This window comes from Gymnoscopelus braueri (assembly GCF_963280865.1).
Source record: "Gymnoscopelus braueri genome assembly, chromosome: 8".
In the NCBI taxonomy this organism is placed as follows: Eukaryota; Metazoa; Chordata; class Actinopteri; order Myctophiformes; family Myctophidae; genus Gymnoscopelus; species Gymnoscopelus braueri.
The window spans coordinates 36,736,044-36,754,060 of record NC_137609.1 but is presented as its reverse complement, the minus strand read 5'-3'; the positions used below and the strand labels follow the sequence as shown (position 1 = coordinate 36,754,060).

Here is an 18,017-nt window from a genome sequence, read left to right as displayed (position 1 = left end):
TCACCCTCAGGGCAGTACTTTGGTACTTTAATTTATGGCCATCTCCAATTCCCTAACACTACTAACGACTTTTCCTCGTGGCTCTCTTGATCTCCATCTTCTCATGTACCCAGGCCTGTTCAGACAAGCTGAAGAGAGAGATGGAGGTGTATGGAAACCCTCCACAGTTCCCAGATGAGGAGGAAGAGGAGGAAGAGAAGCCCAAGTTTGCTGATGAAATCATCATCAAGGACAAGGCCAAGAGCAAGAAGGTGAGATTGAACAGCAAGATAATCATCAGTAGTTACAACAATTATAGGTTTGTTAACCACTTTCAACCTGTCGTCCCTATATTGTCATTATAGGTGAAAATCTGCAAAAAGATTTCCAAAGATTTGAAAATGAGAGAGAATAGCAGATATTTTCACTATTCTTGTGTGACACCGTAAAAAATTCAGTCATTAGTAATAAAGGTTCTCTGCTGTACAATGTTGGGACACTGTGTATGTTTTGTTTTTGTTGTCTACTCTAGTCCATTGTTTCCCAAACAGTGGGTCGGGACCCATATTTGGGTCGCGGACCAAAACTTTAATACAATTAAGAACAATTCCAACATTTTTTAAAAGTATTTCATGATTAAAATGAAAAAAATAATAATTTCCATAAATAAGGAGTAATGAAAATAGCAGATCTACAAGCTCACAACGTTGTGAGCTTGTAGATCTGTTATTTTCACTAGTTTGTGTCCACTAGTAGTCCCAGGCAAACGTTTAATTTCTCTTTTGGGTCGGGTCTTGAGCTAAAAGTTTGGGAACCACTGGTCTAGTCTACTTTTATTACACTTCTGAAAACCTCATGTAAACACATTTTTTTTTTTGGTTCTGGATAGGGTGTCTACTATCTGGTGGTGAATGTACCCATGTGACCATACAAAATACCAAGGTTCTTACATATCAAGATGAATATGGAATGGTGACCTTACATGACTGTTCCCATAGTCGCCATATTATATGTTATTAGCTCAACTCTCTAAAATGGTTGTGCATGGACACTTTTCACGTACAAAGACTCTTGTCAGTGGGCGAATAGGACAAAATCAATCACAGAGTTTATATTTGCAGAGAAGACTTGTGAAAGTCAGTTTAATATACTTTGTGTGATCAAACAATGTACCTGACACTCTCTGAATTAATCTGGTGTGGAAAACCAATCTGGTAACCCTTGTAGGCTTTAATAAGCATTGACAGCTATTTCAACACAGCATTTTGTGCATTCATCCGCGTTGTCCCCTTTCTGTCTCCGAAGCAGCATGCCAGGCATGCCAAGTATATCCAATTTGCATTGTTCTCAATACCATTCTCTTGTGTTCTCTCTGGTTCTGTCAGAGTAAAGCAGCAGCCAAGGCTGGCGGCTCCAAGTTCCAGTGGGACATAATGAAATCCCTCGGGCTGGCGGACAAAGACATTGTCAAGTTTGCCCACGCTGAACACTGGCTGGACTACTTTCCTCCTCTGGCCATCAAAGACCTCAAAGACATGGGGGTCAAGGTAAGTGACTACTGGTGTCCAACAGACCTTCATGAAACCTTAACATTTCAGTATAATGTGCTTCTTCTTATGAGCTTTGGTTAGCAAATATGTGTATAGTGAATACACATTGTAAAGTCACTGTGCTTCTGTGTGCAGTTGAAAAAGACCGCTTCCAGCTACACACTGCTGAGGAGAACTATTATAGTCAGGCCAATTCTATTGATGAAGCACATTTAAAAACAACCATAGTTGACCAAAGTGCTGAGTGTGCTGCATATTACCCACATGAACCCTATTGTCCCTATTCTAGCAAAAATAGCAGATCATCTACAAGCTCACATTGTGTAGCGTTTGCTACACGTGAGCTTGTAAATCAGTTGTTTTCAGGTAAGAGATTTGGTGTAGTGGGAAAATATGAGTGGAGCTATGTTTACCCAGCAATGAAAAACACAAGTCATTAACTGTATTATATATTTGGAACAAAGAAAAGCATTAACATTTAGATTTCTGTTAATATTAGAAATGTGTATATTTCAGTGATGTGTACTTTCATCACTGAACTGATTAGCCTACTTAGCCAGTATTTGACTTTTTTATTATACTAATTATTCATCCCTATTCGAGGATGTAATTTGAAGCTTCAAAAGTATGTGCCTCCTTATTTTTTTCAATATTTCTTTCCACTGAGTTTTATCATCACTTCGTTGCAATACATTACCACTTTCTAATTGGTAATAATAACAGAGTCCTTTGCTGAAAGTCGTGTTTTGTTTCAGTTAAAACTATAATCCAGGTCCCAGGACTTATTTTAATGAATACAACATAATAATTTAACCAGTATGTATGGTAGAATATGTTAATAGTAATACAATATAACTAGCACATGTTTGGAAGTGGTCCCCCTACTCTTAAATTGAGAAATGTAGACCCTGGTGTTGGGTAGGACACGTACTAGTTGATGATGTCAATGTAAAGTTTTTTGAAGCAGACGTTGCACCGGATTGGACAACAGATAACATGTCTTTATTGTAGTTTGGACATTGTTGCAATTACCTCTCTCTGTCAGTAGAGGGAGACGAGACATAAAACTTAAGCTGAAATTGGTGAAAAAACACCATTGCTATAATAAATTGATAACGGGTTACTTGTCCTCCTCAGCTGAATAACATCATGTTATGCTTCTCTCAGGTGGATTGGAGGCGTTCATTCATCACCACAGATGTCAACCCCTTCTATGATTCCTTCGTCAGATGGCAGTTCATGACTCTAAAGGAGAGGGGGAAGATCAAGTTTGGCAAAAGGTCAGATAATAAGACATTTGTGTCTTATTACTTTTTCTCTATCGTCAATTGTACCCTGTACATTTCTTTGCCAAGCTTAGAACTTGTGGCGACACATTGTGTTAAATGTGGCGAATTATGTATTTCTGAAGGCTTTGCCATTCACTAACCCTCTGCAGGTACACCATCTACTCGCCCAAGGATGGACAGCCGTGCATGGACCATGACAGGCAGACTGGAGAGGTACTGCAACTGTGGACTGTAACTCTGGTTTCTAGTTTGCGGGTGGTAACAGTAATGTCTGTCGGCTATTGATGGGTTCGGAAGTTTGACACACAGCAGCGGAATCAGCACAGCTGACGCTAAAGGCTCTTCCATACTGAGTCCAAAATTGGCATGCGTAATTTTTTTAATCTGATCTCATGTTGTGTCAATCATGTTTACTCACCGCCTCCAAAACTTTCATCTGTCATACAAGATGTCCGATAAGGTTTTCTGCATTTTTCACATCGTCTTGCCCTGCCCTGAATATCTGCGGATTCAGGAAAGCCTCATTGCCTAGTGTGCACTTTTCCAGTGCGATGACACAATTTGAAATGCCAGTTAAACTCTGTGTGTGCACGCACGCACATCTACTGCCAGCCACTATTGGGGATCGATCGGGTCACGGAAATTGGTCGTTTTTCTTTTTAATTTGTGGCTCCAGTATTGCTAACAAAGCATCAAACTTGGCCACTGAAATAAACCTTGAAACGATCGGGATAATTCCACAGCTTCTTGATCAGCAGGTGAAACTCTCCTCCTTTATTCATTCTCAGGATTGGATGGATCCAATACTTCATTCCTTCTTTTTTAATTTTTTTTATATAAGTTAGAGGACCACACGATCACCCTCACTGCTTGATGACTCCGTTTTGTTTTGTTAGGTGAAAGTTTTGCAAGTAATATAATAATGTGGACTCTGTGTGCAAGGTTAAAGCCTGAGTTATACTGGTTGGTTGGTTGGTTGTGGAGGGGTGGGGGTTGATCTGAAGAGTAATGCTTCATATATATACTTTTAGTAGTGGTGCTATTGCTTCAAATGCTTCATTGATCAGTTACCACTAGATGGGATATTTCGTTAGCAAACACAGTGTTGGTTTGTTAATGCCAATTTACCACCCACCAACTTGAAGCCTCTGTTTTTACCACCACATACCACTAAGCACTTTTAAAATGTTCACAAAAGCTAGCCATTGCCAAATTCTGTATTTTTGTTATAGTGCGGAAAAAGGAACTAAGCTGGGCAAAGATTTGGGCTCTGCTATGATAGTAACACCGCCCTCCCCTACCCTCCATTTCTAGGGAGTTGCACCACAAGAGTACACTCTCATCAAGATGAAGATTGTTGAGCCCTACCCAGCGAAATTCAAGACCAAAGTATTCTATAGCAGGTAACAAACTGTTTGCCTTCTCACTTAATTGGCCTTTAAAGCTATTACTGCTTATTCTGCCTGCAACTGTGCAGGGAAAAGGTAATGCTGTGTGAAAGCGTCGCCAGGGATTCACAGTATGTAAGGGATAATGAACAATGAGTCAGTCATTATTGAGAAAATAACCCTGACAGGGTGATGCAAGGGGTCTAATCTCCCTGAAGGGGTCACTGGCTCATTTTTCAATTATACCGCTTATTTCACAGCTACTTGAAGGAGCACTTCACCCATTTTCAACCTTATCTTTATAATAATTAGTTATTATATTTTAAGATGGCAAAATTTCGGTCTACTCACTTGGCGTCTCATCGGCGGACTGTGGACACTGGACAGAAACCTCCCTACCAATGACATTGTCCATGGGGTTTCCAAGCTAATAGAAACTACAGCCTTTTTCTTCCTGGAAAGTTAGCAGCATGCTGAAGTAGAAGCTTGCATTAATAATAAAAAAAGTTTGGAATCTTCTTTGAAATGACCAAACCTGCCTACTGATGATGTCACTGGTAGGCACTGGTAGGTTATTGAACTGTCCACAGCCCTCCTCACAGAGCGAGTAGACGTAAACAGTGCCATATTATATTTATAATGAGCATTAGTAAGGACCAATTTTATGCAGATAGGTTGAAAATGGGTGAAGTGGTCCTTTAAAAAACAAATCAATACTTTTTCTAATAGATATTTTTTGGGGCTTTTTAATACCTTTATTTAGAGAGGGATAGGGAAAGTAGGCTGACAGGAAATGGGGAGAGAGATGGGGGGTGACACGCAGCAAAGGTCGTCGGGAACGGGAGTCGAACCCGCGACACGCTGTCAGGCTGGCATTGCAGCCTAGGGTGCCTGGACCGTCACGCTACAGCCCAGGCCAACAAATCAATACTTTAACACAAGTTATAACAACGTCATTATGTCATTGATTTTCTTTAAATGATTTGCTCACTGGATTGCTCACTGTAAAGAAAATAGTTAGATAATGCCAATGAGGTCCTTCAGGCACAACAAGGCCAGCTCGTGAAACTCTGGTAGGAAGTGCTCATCAAATAGGAACCATGATTATGTTATTTCTCATCTATAGACATTGTTTAGTGTACTGTTTAGCTGTAAAATGACAATGTGTGTTTATTTGGCCGGCATGTTGGATACAGCAAAAACCAAGCACCTTGGATTGATATGATCCAGGTCCTCAGTCTCTATCCAAAGCAACAGTCTGTTCATCATAGTACGTTGTGATTGCCCAATCAGAATCAAGCATTCAACCAAGCTGTGCAATAACTATAACACGTTTACTGCTGAAATGAAAAATGTATGAGCACAGGAAAGAAATGTGATTCTGATTTGAATTTGCTGGAGGTGCAGAGCTCTGTTCTGCAATACATTTCTCAAGAGGAATAGCATTCATTGGATGGATTCGGGAGATGATTCAGAAAGATTCTTTCCTTTACATTGTTAAAGAATATTTCAGAAATATAAGTAATACTGACCATTCAAAACAATTATATGTATTTTACTTTGTCCTTATTTGCTCCGGTCTCAGCTTTCTAGGTCATATGGATGTATTTTGAGGATATGCTCTGACAGTAGAACCATGGATTTATATTCAGGATATGCTCTGACAGTAGTACTAGCATGGATTTATTTTCAGGACATGCTCTGATAGTGGAAGCATTGATTTAGTTTCAGGATTGCTCTGGTAGTAGTAGCTTTGATTTATTTCCAGGATATGCTCTGACAATACTAGCTTTGCTCTAGCTTACGTGAAGTTAATTTACTGTGTTTCTAAAGAGGCAGTAACAATCAAATTCAAGTATTTGTACAGTATATAGCAATTCTTGTTTTAGTACAAACCGCATATCAAGAACAACAGCGCAGTTCTGCTATATACTCTATAGGCCCTCTTCAGAAGCCATTTTACCTGCAGCTACGTTTACCTGTCAAAATGGTTACTGTGTGTTTTTGGAAATGCCAATTGGTGGTTTCAGTTAAGCTGATTTGTCAAATGTTTACACATAGCCAGCAGCAGTAAAAAAAAAGAAGAAAAAAAAAGCCTGCATTTAAATGTTCTTTTAAGGCTTGTCAGATGATTGATGTTTGAGTAAATTACTGGAAAATGATGCATGAATTTATACACAAGATTCTAACCGTTTATACGTGCTGTTATATTCTGAAGAACGGCTTTTTTTTGCTGAATGTTCACCTATTGTGACATGCCCAGAATAGGGATGCTACAGCTTGTGTGGTTAACAACACTGTCATAATAACACCTGTGCAACTTTGACACTATATCATCATGGCTTCCGTTCAGCGCTCTGAAAGGCAAGAACATCTACCTGGTGGCAGCCACCATGAGACCAGAGACCATGTTCGGCCAGACCAACTGTTGGGTGAGACCGGACATGAAGTACATTGCCTTTGAGACGGCCAACGGAGACGTGTTCATCAGCACCAGGAGGTCTGCCAGAAACATGAGCTACCAGGGATTCACCAAGGACGATGGAGTGGTGCCAGTGGTTATGGAGATACTGGGACAGGTATCCGGCTTTTTAACTCTGCACTTAACCCATTAAGACCTGAGGCCGATTCTACAAATGTCTTCTAAAGCCTAACAGTTTTCTGAAAAAAAAAAACCTCATTAAAGGACCCCCAAAATTATATATATTTGGCCGCAGACCCCATCTAAAAAAAATGGTTCCAGGAACCCCCAGAAGCAAGGATTTGAGTAAAGAAAATCACTTTAAAAATATATACACATTTACATGATTTTTCAAAAATAGCAGACCTACAAGCTCATAGCGTGGCACAAAGTCACTCACTATGAGCTTGTATATCTGCTATTTTTGAATAGCAAAGTATAGAATATGGTTAAAGTGAATAAAATGATTGTGACACTATATTAACTACTGAAATGACACGGATGCTTTCCTGGTTTTAATGGGTTAATGCTCTCCTGCGGATTAGGCTTAGGCGATATGAACACAAATTCACAATATGTTTGACCAAATACTTCGATATCGATTTTGTGACGATATTGTGAGGATGACTATGGGTTCTTTCACACAATACTTAAATAATGAGATTTTTGGCAAATAATAGAACAACTAGAAACAGTCAGGGAAGTTTAAAAATAAATATCACTGTAATGTAGCCTTTAAAACCAGGAAAATACAACATTTATGCCATATCATAATATTACAATATGCTAAATCATGCATGGTATCTACTCTCATGTCACTATTGCCCAGCCCTACTGCAGATGATGTTTTTTATTTTATTTTTCTATTTGTTAGCCTGGAGGGACCTTGGAAACGTTGTCGAAATCAGTATAACGGTACCTAAATCGTAGCTCCCAGCTGCATGACATATTGTATATTAGGTTGTGTACGAGGCTCTGTCACTGAAGGTTTCATTCAGTAACCGATATGATTTGTACGAGTGGTTCTAAGTCTCTCTCTCTCACCAGGATATTTTGGGCTGTGCACTGAATGCCCCTCTGACCTCTTACAAGGTCATCTATGCTCTTCCCATGCTCACCATCAAGGAGGACAAAGGTATGGGTTTAAGACATTTATTTTATAACACAATCCAAATGATGTATTACAAAAAAACGATGGATGTCAGAACACTACTGCTAAACACTGCCAGCGTGCCTCTCGGAAAGTACACCTCATCTATGCATGTTTATCACGTATCCTGTGTGAGGGGTGTGATAAAAGGATTGAGAGAGTGATAACTGAGCCCTGGGGCTGATAGCTGTTATCAATCCTAGGGCTGATAGGGCCGTAACTGACCCATCAACGCAAGCTATAATGTCACCACGGGCTGAGCGTGTGCAACCTTGCTGTGGAAGGAACTCTTGTCCGCCACAGTTGTGGCATTGATATGTGATGAACATATTATCGGCCATTGGCATTCGCCCTTGCCCTATTATGCCTCGATTATCACCAGGGCGAATGCCCTGGTGATAATCTGTATGTGTCAACCTGCTAGAAAGGATACTGAAAATGTATATTTGCAAAATACTAAAGTACAATACAACAGGTGCTTAACTGCTTATTACATTAATAATATGTATCATCATATTTGTCCAAAATTTTCAGCTGGTTGTGCACTGGGATACGCATACACTTCAAAATGTGCTCGTTATTCATTTATTTTCTGATTTGTCAGTTCTATGAATCATAGCAGCCTTTGTTGCTTTAGGGATTTCATTGGGATTTCAACTTCCATCCGTCGATAGAATATCTCAGTAGATGTTTTCATATCTGCATTGGTTGACAGCTTTTTGATGAAGTAACACTTCTTTGTTATACATATGACGATGGCAAACATGTTGGGCTTGAGCCCAGAAAATTGCTTGTTTGAATTCCTAGACCAGCAAGGGACATCCAGCCAGATAACATGAATGAGACACCCGCACCCGCTCAGCAAAAACGAGTCCCTTAACCAAGACCTATCCTGTGTGGTGTTCCTTGTGCTCCTCAGGTACCGGGGTGGTGACCAGCGTTCCATCTGATGCTCCTGATGACATTGCTGCTCTTAGAGACATCAAGAAGAAGCAGGTGAGTTTAAATCTGAAATCTGAGTTGCATGTGTAATGTCAACAGGACGATGTATGATGTCACCAATAGGTCAAACATAATAATCCATAATAGTCCAATATGTGGTAACCTGACACCTGTAGCTTCAGCATAGAAAGAAATCTGAGAAGGTGTTGACATATCTTGAAAGAATATAAGCTGCCGACTTGGAATGCCAGGTAAATATCAAAGAAATACTAAGGTCTGCTATTTCATTCAATAGCACAGAAACGGGAATAATTTTTTTGTGAATTGTTCCATTTTGATGTTGCTATGTTACACACTGCACATGACATACTCTGCACACTATTAATCAAGTGGCTATTGATGCTGTTTTTTTCTTCTTTTTCTCCCAAAGGCCCTGAGGGAGAAGTATGGAATTGAAGACAAGATGGTATTGCCTTTTGAGCCAGTAAGTTAATATCCTCCATGAACTTACAATTTTATATTTCACCCAACCATCTTCAGCACAGAGAGAAAGTAATTTGGTTCAGTCTGTTGAAATGCTCTGTGTGTGTGTGTGTGTGTGTGTGTGTCTGTGTCTGTGTGTGTGTGTGTGTCTGTGTCCACGTCAGGTTCCCATAATTGAAATTCCAGGCTATGGGAGCTTGTCTGCTCCTCTGGTGTGTGACGAACTGAAGATTCAGAGTCAGAATGACAGAGAGAAGTTGGCCGAAGCCAAGGAGAAGGTCTACCTTAAAGGATTCTATGAAGGCGTGAGTTTCATTCTACCGTGAAGGATTCTATGGTTTGATTCCTCTGCTGTGCATTAGGCTTGGCCAGATGAATGCAAATTAATGTGTCCATAGCCAATAATGGTGTTTGCACCCGGGCACTCATTAGATACTGTATGTGTAATACGTGTATGTATTCATGGATTTAAGTTCTCAGTGACCACGACTGATTTCAGTCATTTGCATTCTATGTCAGCATATCTTCTATGGAAACATGTCCCGCACCAAAAATAGGCTACTATACTTACTACTCGTTGTAAGCATATAGATAGCCTATTTACGGTTATTTGTTATTTTAAGATTAAAGAGTATTTGGTCAAACTAGCAATAGAATATTATGTTCAATCTTCCAGAAAACCCTAATGATCTCGGATATTTCATAAAAGCAAAGGTTAAAACCTCAACCTGCAATTTCTTCAACTGGTTGGCTGTATGGCTACCAAAACTAGTGTGGTGGCTCCTTTCACACTGTTTTCGTAGGACTTGGCCTAACAACATTTTTCAGTCGTGAGAAACAGCACTGAGTAAACCTTTGACGCGTCCAGCCCAGTATCCAGAGAATTGTACATTTTTGCGTACTACGGACAGTCGGTCACGTAAACTGTTTATGTTCCTCTCTCCTTTAGATCATGCTGGTGGATGGCTACAAGGGCCAGAAGGTCCAGGATGTCAAGAAACCCATCCAGAAGATGTTGATAGACAAGGTACTGCCACCCCAACATGACTTCAAAGCTGTGTGCGAACTTAACCCGTTAAAACCGGGAAAGCATCTGTGCAACCACTTTATCCATATTTTATACTTTGGGCTATTCAAAATGTTTTGTAAAATCTTGAACATTTGTGCAAATATTTGAATATATATATATATATATATATATATATATATATATATATATATATATATATATATATATATATATATATATATATATACACATTTTTAAAGGGAACATCTTTGACTCAAATCTTTGCTTCTGGGGGTCCCTGGAAGAAAATATTTTGAGATGGGGGTCCGCGGCCAAATACATATCATTTTGGGTGGCCGTTGGCGTTTACATGAAAAAGTTTGAGCACCACTGATATAGCAACGATAGTTTTTCAGAAAACTGTTTAGAAAACATTTGTAGAATCGACCTTCTAAATGGGTTAACCACTGTGAACCTGGTCATTTTAGGCAAACAAATTCAAAACATAGCAAACATAGCAGATCAACAAGCTCACAACACTTCGGGATGCAACGTGTTGTGAGCAGGTAGATCGTCTATTATATAAGGCTTAAGTGATAAACAAACCTAAAAAGTAGTACCTTTTTAGAGTTCAGAAGTTCCAGGAGTGCACCCAAAGTTCCATGGTTATTTTGTGAGTCTTGTCTGTGAGTTTGCATGTGGTGATTAAAGCCTAAATTGTGCCTGTAGCTCAGTGCTGGCTGGCAAGCAACACAGCGTTCGATGGAGTATGCAGTAAATGAAGCTGAACATAGTAGAGTAATATCTTGTTTATTTCTCCATCCCAGGGAGATGCCCTGGTCTACATGGAGCCTGAAAAGCAGGTCATGTCCCGATCAGCCGACGAGTGTGTGGTGGCCCTCTGTGACCAGTGGTGAGTGCTGGAAAAAAACACTATGTTTCTAAGATAAACTCAGTAGCTTTATGGCAGAGGGTTAGATAACACTAGTTAAAGGTGCTGTAATTGATATTTGTTTGTTAAAATAAGTGTTAAATAGCTCTATATTCAATCATTGCTGTAGTTTGTTTGTTCAGTAACAGGGGTCTCTCCAGCTCTTCAGGTCGGGATACCAATTTTAACCAATTCAGGAGAGAGAACTCATTCACGATACAGATTAAACAAGGGAAATTGGAAGTAATTAAACAAAAAAGCGAGTTGACAAATTTTGAACTGAAACGTAAAAAGAGTCTCCTCTTAAAGAAAGTTAAATTTTATTGCTACTATAATAATTGTTGTGCTATTGGTGATAAATGCCTACTTAATCCTGCGTTGGTCCTTTTAGCCACAAATATGTAGTCCGACGCCAGCAGGTTCAAATCTCAATTCAGCAGAAAGTTCTTTTTAAAACAGCTGTTGTTTTTAATGAACATCGATTGTATTTCCGTCTGGTCTTTCAGGTACCTGGACTATGGTAACGTGGAGTGGAAGCAGCAGGCCAATGAAGCCCTCAAGTCTTTGGAGACGTAAGACACCTGCATGTCCCTTGTCTCCTGGCCTTCTCTGCAATGTGGGGCTGCTGTTAGAGCGTTCTTTACAGAGTATTCTTTACTGTGTGTGTGTGTGTGTACTGTTAGTGTTCTCTACACAGTATGCAGTGGTGGAAAAAGTACACCCATTTCTTACGTAGTAAAAGTAAAAGTATCAATACTGCAATATAGAAATACTCTGTTACAAGTAAAAGTCTGTAATTCAAAATTTTCTTGAGTGAAAGTACAAGAGTATTGGTATTAAAATGTACTTAAAGTACCAAAATTAAAAAGTACTCATTATGCAGAATGTCCCATTTGAAGTTTGCGACGCATTGTGAGCTTGTTTTCAAATGGGCAAAATGTAGATAGGGCTGAAGTGGGTAATGTATGTTTTGTAATAATCAAAATCTACAAAGTAACTAGTAACTAAAGTTTTCAAATAATTGTAGTGGAGTAAAAGTACAATATTTGCCTCTGAGATATAGTGGAGTAGAAGTAAAAGTATTGGACGTTGGGAATACTCAAGTAAACTGCCTCGAAATGGTACTTTAAGTAAAGTACTTAAGTAAATGTACTTAGTTACTTTCCACCACTGACAGTATGTGCTGTGCGTTGGTTCCACTGTGCAGGTTCTGTGAGGAGACCAGGAAGAACTTCGAAGCAACACTGGCTTGGCTCCAGGAGCATGCCTGCTCTCGCACCTATGGCCTCGGTGAGTGTGTGCGTGTATGTCGGTTTGTCTGTATGTTTGGAAGAGTAGCACCTCCAACCACTGCAGGGTAGTTTTTGAAGTAGATCATGAATTCAGGTTTGATTGCAAAATGAAAGATCAGCTTCATCAAACATACTTTACATTTGTTTTAAAGTCCAGTGCCCTGAAAGAACAGGTCTCCACAAAATCAATGTTTGAATGATGTTCAGTTTCTTTGGATATCTTACATTTGATAGCCCATGTAATGCCCTGTACACTGTCTTGTCTCACATAGAGAGATTATTCACACAATGTGAATAGGAAGTAATAGCTCTGTAACAACTTAAACTATATACATTGACCAGGGGCCCCCAGAGGTCTATAATTGGCCCCCTCCTTTTTTCCCTCTACACCAAATCTCATTGATAATTTGCAGAATGTTTGCTCCAACATAGGGACAGTAGGGTTCATGTGCTTAAGCTGTTTAATGGTAGATTGTCTGTGGACTGTAGAGGGAGCTAGAGGACTTCTGATGAAACCACTGCCACACAGGAATAGACAGACACGCTAAACAAACTCGCTAAACAAACTCAATAACCACCAGTAACTCCTCATATATTTAGCAAGGTAAAACACCAAGTCCCACAGGTAAATTGTTCAAACATCAGCTCATGCTGTTTGTTGCATTTTCCGTCCAAAGATTTGTCTTTGCAGGTTAAACTTCACATAAAACACCTCCCGCTCAGTACAAAGTAGACTGTGACTGATTTGCTTTTGCATGGCTTTATGTGCTTGTCACTGCCCATCTTTATCACTGTGTGTGCGTGTGCATGTAGGGTTGTCAGAACTGGTCACGATCATGCAATTTTTGTTGGCAATTAATTGTCGTACAAATGAATTGTGATTAACAATTTAATTGTGTTTTTGGCACTAAATATTGAAAGATCTTTTTGCCTTTTTAAGCTTTGCAAACAAAAGATGTAATGGCCAAAACAGGCATTAATAAGTCTAACTTTATTCTTACTCCAAAAATCATCCTATATTAAAATTGCCTAGAGCGTGGGTTGATGGTGGACCGACAGTGGACTTCACAAACGTAAATCTGGACTTGCGAGACGCACCTTTCTTCCGATCCAGACCTAAGTTGGCACAAACTGTTTGTTTAGGGGTCTGCTATGAGAATAGTCACACCAGGGGCCACATGTGGTCCCCGGCACAGGTGCACCGTTGCTACGATCCAGACCTAAGTTGGCAAAAACTCACTCTGTTCAAGGGTCTGCCATGGAAATAGTCACATAAGTGTGGCCCTAGTGGCTCTGTTTCTCCAATCCACACCAAATCTGGCACAAACGCTGTTCAGGGGTCTGGCATGAATAGTCAAACCCAAAAACTTAAATTGCACACATATGGGGCACTACAGCAGTGTTACAGCTGTATCTAACACTTCAAATGGCCATAGCCCGGTGACTATTGCTCTGATCAACGGGACTAGATTTGAAGGCCACATAACGGCCAGTAAATATAGTTTTGCAAGAATAGCCAATCTACAAGCTCACAATGAGTCACATTGTGACGCGTCGTGGTTTTTCAACTGATTAATTTATACTGTGATGACTGGAAACGATTCTGACGCTCAAAAACAATTGTGATTATCTCAAACAATTGCGATCGGTTGATTATGTAATAATTGTGACAGGCCTGTAACGTTGTTCCTTTGTTGCTACAGGAACACGTCTGCCGTGGGACGACAAGTGGTTGATCGAGTCTCTGTCAGACTCCACCATCTACATGGCGTACTACACGGTGGCTCACCTCCTGCAGGGTGGTGTGCTCAACGGACAGGGGCCCTCACCGCTGGGCATCAGGTACGCCTACAACTAGGGTTGGGATCCGGAATCGGAGGAACCTTGTAGTCAGCACAGTTCCACATTGGCTACTTGATGACAACTAGTGCAATTTTCATTAATATTATTTGCGTATTTATTTTACCCTCAAATGTTGGCTTTAAGTGTATTCTTAGCTTGGCACTATTGTAAATGAGGGCCATTTCCTTTCACAAGTAATAAAGATCTATCTCCCTCACTCTCTCTCTCACCCCCCCACCCCCAGGCCAGAGCAGATGACCAGAGAGGTGTGGGACTTTATCTTCTTTAAGACGTCTCCGTTCCCTAAGACGGACATCCCTAACGAGCACCTGCAGAAGCTTCGGAGGGAGTTTGCCTACTGGTATCCCGTGGACGTGCGCGTGTCCGGAAAAGACCTCGTGCCAAACCACCTGTCTTACTACCTGTACAACCACGTGGCCATGTGGCCCAAAGACAAGTACGTTGGTAAAAAACACTTGTCTTAGCTCAGTCGGTAGAGCACTTGCCTCTTGACCACATGGGTTCGATCCCGGGCACCGCCAAGTCGGCGAATGAGTAGCACAGCTTGGGTGTGGCATGCGGTGTGGTAAGTCCTGGGAGCTGAGGATAGGTGTTGGTGTGTGTTCAGCAGTCCATCTCCCAGGGGTCTAGCGCACTGCGAAACGGGGATAGATTCCCGCACTCTGGCTGATACCGACAATACGCCTCTCCGACCTACTTACTTACAACTCAAGAGCCTTTACACAAGTGTTGCTTGACCAAAATGGCCTGGTTTAAATTGAATTTCAGATGTAAATACACTGCTCAAAAAAATAAAGGGAACACTTTGATCCCTTAATTCTTTTGAGTTTTTTCATGAACTGTGTACATACTGCTAACGAAAAACTAAAAAGAATTAAGGGATCAGAGTGTTCCCTTTTATTTTTTTGAGCAGTATATGTCATTAGTGCCTCATAAATGAGCATAAGGGATGCTGAGAGAGACACACACACAGATACAGAGTACGAGAGAAATATAGTAATAAAAGAAAGATAAGAGAAAGATATAAGATAATAAATTGTATTTTTATAGTACCAGTCCATAGCTTAAGAATGCTTTACTGAAATAAAAAATAGTGAGACAGACGGAGAGGGATAATGAGGACTGGTATGCCCTGCGATGTACTAGGGTGCAGCAAAATACTAAAAGTGGTTGAGCAATCCAAATATTCAGCAGTTTCGAAAAATGGTTGGCTGATCCCAAGTTGGCGATTTACACTGTCATCATTTTCCGTGTCACCTGTGTGTTAACGAAAGCAAGGAAAATACGCTATTCCCAAGCAATGTAGCAGAGTTGAGCATTTATTTTCTAAGACACTTTGCCAATTACGGTAAAACCATACGTCTGACTCTTTAACAGCTTTGGAAACTTTGTCCTTAAACAACTATATTTTATGAAAATGTCAAAAGTTTAGTCCATGCATTGTATGTCCATTAACTATAAATATTGTACTCTGTAGAGTGCGCACCTCTGCTAGCACTATGAAATTGTGTACATTAATGTTGACTACTTTTCCCCTTGTCCTTGGTCTCTTGTGACTCTAAAGTTAATCATCACTTCGGGACAGCCAGCTGATAATTCCCACTAAGTTTCATGAAAATTCACTTTTTTTTTAATGTTGTTCATAATATCTTTTTGACAGCTAATTACCTATATTAATTCCCACCAAGTTTTATGACAATCTGGACAACTGTTAATTCAAAATATGACCTTGAATGCTGAACTTTTTGACCCACAAGTTAATCATCTCTTCTGGGCTGCCTACTGGTCATTACCTCCACAAATCATCATCAAGACGGATACAATGGGTGTCTGACAACGGGTACAGCGGGTTTGCATAATTGGGTGGGGCATGCATTTCCAACTTGCATGTTCCCGACTTGCATCGTTCACGAGTAGGCCGGAGCACCGCTCTTGTAATGATGATAATACAAATAATACAACTAAATGTGACAATAATCCATTGGAACACAAGTATATTTATTTTTCTCCATTTCCTGAAAAGTAACGGTTGTAGACATATATGTTTTCTGCCCGACAGCAACTATCTTATTCATCAGACAGCCATTACCAGTGGTTGGTTTACATCGAACCCATAACGTATCTACCACTGCCACCTCACACGTTGAGTGAACATGAGCACGATGCTGCTGAATGGCAGTCCTAATGCATGTTGAATAATGTGATGGTGACACCGATGTGTTCTTCTTCGCAGTGGGAAGTGGCCACAGGCGGTACGCGCCAACGGACACCTGCTGCTCAACTCTGAAAAGGTGCGTCATTAGCCCTTAAAGTCTCCTCCACGCTTGTTTGTTTGTCGCATGGTTGTTTGTAAAAGTTGCTAAATCTAAATTGGATTTTGCATTGCGTCTTGATCATATCAGACCTCAGAGTATGATTTAATAGTATAAGAGCAAAAGGCAGCGGTATGAATATGGTCAATGGCACTTTTAAAGTGTGCGTGTGCGTGCAATATTCTACTAACATCCCTGTTTTTAATATTCCCCAGATGTCCAAATCTACAGGAAACTTCCTCACCCTCAGTGAAGCTATTGAGAAGTTCTCAGCAGACGGTATGTTTCTTTCAGCTTGTAATTGTTTTGTTTGTCTTTCAGCTAATCTCACCCTGTTATTCTTATAGCCTCCTGTGGATATTGTAATGGCAGCTTATACAGCCACAATAAATACTGTTGCTTCTGTATAAATTAGCTGTTTGAAAGAGTTCTGTGGAGTCTAATTATAATAATAATTGTATTATTATTATTATTATTATTATTATTATAGAGGAAGAGGAGTTGATTGTTTCTGAAGCATTCCCTCATTTAGTTTATAATTCTACAGAGCCATTGTCCAGTCCTTTGAAATACAATTTCAACTTAAACCAACTGCTCAAATAATACTGGGATGTTACATCAGAATAGGCGTTATTTCAGTGTTTTAATGTTCACTGATGCATTCATTTTCTCTCTCACTCTCTCTGTCTCTGTCTCTCTCTCTCTGTCTCTCTTTCTGCACCACTGCTGTTGCGCTCTTTGATGGCAACTAAGTGATGTGAGAGGGAAGGGAAATGATGGGAGGAATATTTATGAGGACATTAGAGCAAGAGGTTAGCCTCAGAAGAGCTCTTTTCACTGGGTGGGTCATTTTACATTAGAGAGGGACATGCCGGTGACACACTTGTAACGGCTCCCCAGCAGAGGATTGTTAAATATTCCATTTGGCCCCACCTCAAAACCTTTGAGGTCCTTTGGAAAGAGGTCCTGGGGAAAACGTAATGTCATCATAATGTGGCAGGTTCGTTACTAGCATAAAAATATGGAAAATATGTACGAAGGGAGCCGTGACGCCACCCATTGGTTTCTACAGACCCCTTTTGAAGCCACTATTTCAATTCAAATTTACCATCTTGGAACTTCCAGTCCCGAAAAGAAACCGAAAACAAATGCTATTGGCTGGAAGGGCAGCGAGGGTGGGTCTTCACTCGGTAGAACCAGTAGAAGCCCTAGAAGCATATTACCCTACTTAACAGTTTTCTGAAAAACGCAAAAGTTGCAGAAGTTGTAACTTTTTCATTTCAAGGACCCTAAAAATGATATTTATTTGGCAGCGGACCCCCATCTCAAAATATGCTGTTCCAGGGACCTCCAGAAGCAAAGATTTGA

At 40.3% G+C, this 18,017-nt stretch overlaps 1 protein-coding gene across 1 annotated transcript in view; it reads left to right on the top strand.

Annotated features, from left to right (window-relative positions):
* lars1b (leucyl-tRNA synthetase 1b) overlaps nucleotides 1–18,017 on the top strand; it is a 38,693-nt gene that overhangs the window by 3,017 nt on the left and 17,659 nt on the right. The window contains exons 5-22 of the mRNA XM_080434590.1: nucleotides 114–251; nucleotides 1,365–1,526; nucleotides 2,697–2,809; nucleotides 2,968–3,031; nucleotides 4,133–4,221; nucleotides 6,560–6,785; nucleotides 7,715–7,802; nucleotides 8,737–8,813; nucleotides 9,190–9,243; nucleotides 9,407–9,547; nucleotides 10,192–10,269; nucleotides 11,079–11,164; nucleotides 11,689–11,754; nucleotides 12,390–12,472; nucleotides 14,178–14,316; nucleotides 14,561–14,773; nucleotides 16,571–16,628; nucleotides 16,865–16,928. Coding sequence (XP_080290716.1) covers nucleotides 114–251; nucleotides 1,365–1,526; nucleotides 2,697–2,809; nucleotides 2,968–3,031; nucleotides 4,133–4,221; nucleotides 6,560–6,785; nucleotides 7,715–7,802; nucleotides 8,737–8,813; nucleotides 9,190–9,243; nucleotides 9,407–9,547; nucleotides 10,192–10,269; nucleotides 11,079–11,164; nucleotides 11,689–11,754; nucleotides 12,390–12,472; nucleotides 14,178–14,316; nucleotides 14,561–14,773; nucleotides 16,571–16,628; nucleotides 16,865–16,928 — 1,939 coding nt within the window. The remainder of the gene's footprint in view (nucleotides 1–113; nucleotides 252–1,364; nucleotides 1,527–2,696; nucleotides 2,810–2,967; nucleotides 3,032–4,132; nucleotides 4,222–6,559; nucleotides 6,786–7,714; nucleotides 7,803–8,736; nucleotides 8,814–9,189; nucleotides 9,244–9,406; nucleotides 9,548–10,191; nucleotides 10,270–11,078; nucleotides 11,165–11,688; nucleotides 11,755–12,389; nucleotides 12,473–14,177; nucleotides 14,317–14,560; nucleotides 14,774–16,570; nucleotides 16,629–16,864; nucleotides 16,929–18,017) is intronic.